This window comes from Stegastes partitus, unplaced genomic scaffold (genome assembly GCF_000690725.1).
Source record: "Stegastes partitus isolate 25-593 unplaced genomic scaffold, Stegastes_partitus-1.0.2 Scaffold1452, whole genome shotgun sequence".
NCBI classification, from domain to species: Eukaryota; Metazoa; Chordata; class Actinopteri; family Pomacentridae; genus Stegastes; species Stegastes partitus.
In genome coordinates this window covers 90813-96700 of record NW_007579183.1, presented here as the reverse complement: position 1 = coordinate 96700, position 5888 = coordinate 90813, and the positions used below count along the sequence as shown (strand labels likewise).

At 46.2% G+C, this 5888-nt stretch overlaps 1 protein-coding gene across 1 annotated transcript in view; it reads right to left on the bottom strand.

Annotated features, from left to right (window-relative positions):
* LOC103370617 (regulator of G-protein signaling 3-like) overlaps positions 1 to 5888 on the bottom strand; it is a 30003-nt gene that overhangs the window by 9311 nt on the left and 14804 nt on the right. Inside the window, exons 13-20 of the mRNA XM_008299736.1 lie at positions 4544 to 4625; positions 4022 to 4127; positions 3822 to 3915; positions 3305 to 3571; positions 2821 to 2860; positions 2469 to 2731; positions 1548 to 1631; positions 617 to 728 (exon numbers count right to left, since the gene is read on the bottom strand). Of these exons, the coding sequence (XP_008297958.1) occupies positions 617 to 728; positions 1548 to 1631; positions 2469 to 2731; positions 2821 to 2860; positions 3305 to 3571; positions 3822 to 3915; positions 4022 to 4127; positions 4544 to 4625 (1048 nt within the window). The remainder of the gene's footprint in view (positions 1 to 616; positions 729 to 1547; positions 1632 to 2468; positions 2732 to 2820; positions 2861 to 3304; positions 3572 to 3821; positions 3916 to 4021; positions 4128 to 4543; positions 4626 to 5888) is intronic.

The following is a 5888-nucleotide window of genomic DNA, read 5'->3' as shown; positions in this document are numbered from 1 at the left end:
GACCTGTACGACCTGTACAACCTCTACAACCTCTACGACCCCTATGACCTCTACAACCTCTACGAGCTCTACGACCTGTACAATCTCTACGACCTCTACAACCTCTACGACCTCTACGACCTGTACAACCTCTACGACTTCTACATCCTCTACGTCCTCTATGACCTCTACGACCTGTACAACCTCTACAACCTCTAACCTCTACGACCTCTACAACCTCTACTTCCTCTACGATCTGTACAACCTCTACGACCTCTACGACCTCTACAACCTCTACGACCTGTACAACCTCTACATCCTCTATGACTTCTACGACCTCTACGACCTCTACAACCTCCACAGCACCCAAAATTCACAGACAACGTAATGATCCCAAAAGTCGTGCATCTGGTTGTGACCAAGGCTTAAGGAACCTCTTTCAAATGGTTAATTTTTTTAGTGGTTTCTTTCAGCTTTTTAAATCAAACTATTGTGTAATATATGTGTTGGCTGAAATTTGAAAGAACCAGAGAACCTTCTGAAGAACCATTGAAGAGAGCAACATTTTTAAAGTCTTACAACATATAATCATGAAAACATGAATCCAGAGAACAGTGGACAGAACAACAGATTGTACCGTCTCTGAGCTGCAGTGTGTTCAGGTACACTGGACTCTGTAGGACGTTACAGCGTCCAGCTTCATCCTCTCTGGTCAGCAGCAGGAGGTCACTGTAGATCAATACTGTCACCTGAAATACACACAATGAACACACACAGTAAACACATACTTTAGCTAAATTGTCAATGATAATCAAACGGATAAGAAGTATGCATATAGACTAGCTGTAGTACCTGGTTGTTCCAGCAGGTGGAGCCTCTTACAGTTTAATACTGTAGAGACCAGAGGAGGCGTCTACTGACTACAGCTCATGGTGGCAGCAGAGAGCATTGTGGGAGTTTAGCAGTAACGGGACCATGACAGAGACTCTGAGGAGGATGATGACCTCCAACCAGAGCTGAGGTTAATCTGGATATTGTTCTCATGAGCAACTAATCGAACCACATCTGAGGATCACGGCGGCTTTATCCGATGTTCACTATGGATCCATCATATAAACGTCTAATTGATTATTGATTTATAATGTGACAGATTGTCAGTGAAGCTTATAAAACCTGTTTCTCTCTGACATAAAACTGAAGGTGAAACAAGAGTTTCCTTCTGCTGCTTCCTGAAACTCCATGCTGAGGTTTGACAAGGACGTCATATGACCTCTGAGCCTGTGATGTCCTCAGAGAGTCTCATCTTCTGCTTTACTGAAAACATGAAACCAGCAGCAGCAGATTCCCAGAATCGTGTTAGTGTGAATGCAGGAGGATCCATTAGAGGGAAACTGATCCTGGCTCCGCTCTCAGAAGTCAATAAGTCCTTCAGGATCAGATTCTTTCCTTCGGAACCATCGATCACGACCAGACAGAAAATAAAAGCTCATCCTCCCGACTGAAGGCTCATCTGCAGAACTGGTACCTCAGCGGTGGTACTGTGATCAGTATATTTGTAGTACTGGTACCTTGGCGGGCAGCAGGTCTGCCTGGTGTAGAACCATTTCTTCTGACATCAGCAGGGTTCTTTCTGGGCTGCAGAGATCCAGAGGCTGAAAACAACACCAACGATAAGGTTAAAGGCTATGGAGCAGGTTGTTCTAGACCAGGTATAGGGTTCAGGTTCTGTGTTAAGACAACATTTTTCATTCATTGTGAATCAGGCTTTCTCGTTCCACTATTTTGTTCCGGGTTCTCAGTTACAGTAATAGTTTACATTCTCAGTCACATTAAAGTGAAAATGGATTCAGACCGAGAGGAACACAAGGAAGACACTTGCTTTGGGTTCTAACATTAGTGGATCAGGAGTAGGTTTAACATTCAGTGAAGGTTCTGGGTTCTAACATTTTATCTTTAATGGATAAAGACAACGTGGGGACGAGGATCTTTGCATTGAACATTATGGATTTGGTTCTGGGTCAAGTTTCAAGGTTCTGACTTGGACAAAGTTGGTCTAAGACAGATGAAAGAATCTCTGACCAGGATGAAGATGGGGTAGGAGAAAGTCTTTGGCAGTGCAGGTTGTCTTCTAATCACAAGGTTGGCGGTTTGATCCCTCCACAGTTGAAGAGGCCTTGAGCAAGACCCTGAACCTGAAGTTGCTCCTGATGGCAGCAGCACCTTGCATGGTGCTCTGTCTCCATCAGCGTATGAATGTGATCTACTCTCAGATGTACTTCGCTTTGGATAAAAGCGTCTGCTAAATGAAACCGTAAATGGTTCTGGGTCAGGGTAATGGTAACCTAAAGATGGGTTTGGTTCTAACATCATAAATTAGCTCTGGTTCTGGTTCTGGTTGTGGTTAGTGGCTCAACATGGACGCTGATGTTCTAAGACACATGCAAGGTCTGGTTTTGGTTTTGGGTTTCGATTCTGGTTAATGCTCTCACCTGAACAAAGATGGGGAAGATGAGGGTTTTGGGTGCCAGGGTGACGTAGGTTCCGTATCCAGAGCAGGGCAGATGTGATTGGACGATAGTGCAGTTCTGGTAGTTGCCGTAGTTACTGGGTGGAGCCGATGATGATGAGGAGGAGGAGGTGGGAGGGGGGGGCAGGGTGGAAGTGTGGCTGGTAAACGGTCGCCGTGACGACCCAGGTCGAGGGTCATGGAGGAGGTCCTGACCTCTGCTGGGGTGAGTCTGGTACAGACGACCTGGGGAACCAACCCGACTCAGTCAATTTACAATCAATACATTAATCAATACTCAGAACAAATGATTGATGTCAGAGAGGGTGTGATACCGATCGTTCCGTTCCTGTCATGGAAAACTGGCTGCAGGAGCTGAAAGAGAACAAACGGAGAACGCTTTACAGGTCCTGTAGAACTTTATTAGAGCTAGCTTAATCACTGATGGGCTGTGCTCACTGACATCAGGGTTCTCAGCCAATGTAAAGGTTCTGCTCTAACTGCTTGGGGCTAATCAGTCTCTGAGAAAAGTTCTGGTGATTCTGTATATCAGTATAAAGTCAAGAACAGTTATCAGTAATGTTCTAGCTAAGGGTCCAGGTCAGGTTCTGTCAGTCCCCGTCTGAACTTTATGTGAAATGTCTGAATGTTATGTTCTTTGGTTGACTTCTAACGATTAAAATGTTCTTGATTCTGGTTCAGGTAAAAGATTCTGGTTCAGATGAATGTTGGTTCTGGTGGATCCAGAGCCAGGGTAGTCTCACCATCAGGGCGTTTAGGTTCTGGAAACACCTGTAGGCCCTGCCCCCTTGGACTGACCTGCCCTCCTGGATTGACAGGTGAAAGGATGATGTAATTGTCTCCATTTGATGATGTCACTCGGGTGCCCTTTAGTGTGGTGGTGTGACGTGAGAACTCAGTGGCCTCCTGGTCTTCATCCTTATCCTCCTCTTCCTCGCGGTCCTCCTTCCGGTCCCTCCATAGAGAACCCAGAGCCCCCAGACTGGACCGGACCCCTGACCCCTGACCCCGTCGTTGGCCATGTTTGCTGTGGGAGGGGTGAGACAGCAACTTCCTGCCTGTCATCTAGGAGACAGAGGGTGGTTAGCTTTGCATGAAGACTGTTAGCAGAACTTTTTGACAACTAAAAAAAAGGTTCCGTTAAGTTCTAATGGACGGAAATCCTAGCAGAGCTCTAGGCAGCCATCTGCCTCGACCGGCTGGGGTGAGAGTGGGGATCGGGATGGCACCGGCTTAACACCTGTGAAACACCTGTAGTAAGTCCATCAGAGGATGCAAGCAGAGACTTCCACTAAAGTTAGTTTTTAAGACTCACCGTGTTGTGTGATGGTGGGCGGAGCAAAGTGTCACATGACCTGAGCTCAGGTAAACCTCTCCACACCACCAGGACGATCTGAGACGGACAGCTCCTGAGGAGAGACACCACTTTAACGTCCAGGTGAATGAAAACTACAAACAGGTCAGATAAAAAGGTTTTCTGGTCTTCAGAGTCTGACTGTGAGGGGGCGGAGCTACCTGATGGCGTGCGCGAGGTCGACACACTTCCAGGTTTCTACGGGAAGTCCATTGAGCTGCAGAACCGAGTCACCCTGACGGAGTCCGGACTGATGAGCTGGACCTCCTACAAACACAACAGGTGACCAATGAAATCAAGCCAATAGGTCACATGGTCTGCGGTGGTGCGCTGTTGTTCAGTGTGAAACTACATTTTTGAGTTCAGAGAATAAAATTCCTGTGAAAGAACTCGGTTACTCTCCAGCTGCAGCTTGAATCAGAGAACGTCTCTGCTGGTTGGTAAATGTTCTGTCAGCAGCGTTCTACAGGAAACATCTGAGCTGGTGGTGCTGAAGGTGTTTATCACAGTGAAGTGTATCTGGATGAAATCGCTGCTCAGCACCACAGTGTTCAGGTCACTTCAGACCTCGTTCTCTAACAGTTCCTTTAAATTAACACAAACTCATCAGATGATTCCAGCCCTGTTCCCATGTCAGCTGACGGTGGTGTTATCCAGCGTTATCAGCTGTTGGCGTTTCTCACCTGGATCCACAGCCTGGACTCGGACCGGACAGTCGGAGCAGATGGTGAATCCGAAACCATCTTTTCCTCGGACGAGGCTCACCTGGAGGAAGAAGTTCAGAGTGTCAGTGTGGAGAAACTGATCCGCAGGATTCTGTTGGAGCTCAGGTGGTTCTGTCAGGTGTGCTACCTGTCCTGACCACACTTTATCCTGCACATGTGAACAAACTCTCAGTTTTGTCCAGTCAGCCCTGAAACTTCATTTAAATTTAAATATAAAGTTAGTCCAGGAGCAGTTTGTTAATTCAGTGTAAATTGTATTCTTCTGAGTTACTCCGGTTTCAGTTATTTCTCTTAGATTTTATTTTATTGAAATTAATTTACGTTTGATTTGTTTTTCTGCATTTCCTCGTGGTTTCTGTCTTAACATCTTTATGTTTGATGTAAAGTTCTTCGTGCTCTGTTAACATGTTCTTGACATGCTTCATTTACAGTGTTGACTTATTTACAGCCCGCAGGGGGCACTGTGCCGTACTCTAGTGTTGGTTCTGGGTCTGCAGTTCTGTCTCAGTTCTGGTCTCTCGGCTGTTTCCATGACTCTGTAAACAGCGACATAGCGACAGAAAGGTCGAGTCGTCCTGAGAGTTTTTGCCCCACAAAGGACGTTTAATGTCCCTGAGTTCAGACTGACAGGCTGATATTAAAACTCCTGCAGAGTTGCTCAGACAACTCCTGGTCCTGAGGACACGAATCCAGGGTGAAAATATTCACCATGTTTGAATTTCCCTGCTAGGTCAGTTTACTGGTGGTTCTGTCGGACCTGCATGTTCCTGATTAGAACCTCTGAAACCTGTCAGGTCTGTCTGTGTGTCTCTGAGTGAAGTAAACACTGCCTGATGGCTGTGAGACGTCGAGAGAACATCTGGAAACAGCAGCATCAACTGAATACTGTGAGGCATTTTTGGAACACAAACTGGAGTACCAGAACCAGAACCACTTGATGTTAAAGGCTATTAAGTTTTGGGGGTTTTTTTCAGGTGTTTTTGTCTCACAGAGGAAACGGAGTCAAACTGCAGGAATCTGATTCTGGTTTTAGTGTTTAAACAGCAGAGAGACGACACACACTGTACAAACACCAGCCTGACAGTGACTGTGTAGCGCTGCTGTTCATCACACCATCAACACCCTGAACACACACCAGTGAGGGTGCTGTGAGGTGGTCCAGCGTTTATATCACATATATACACACAGAGTTTAACGAATGTACTAGACCTCCAACCAGTGTCAGCTTGATACCACAGCTGCCCTAAACCAGCAGCTTTGGTAATGACCAGAATCACTTCTCATGTTTCTGTAACAGCTAATA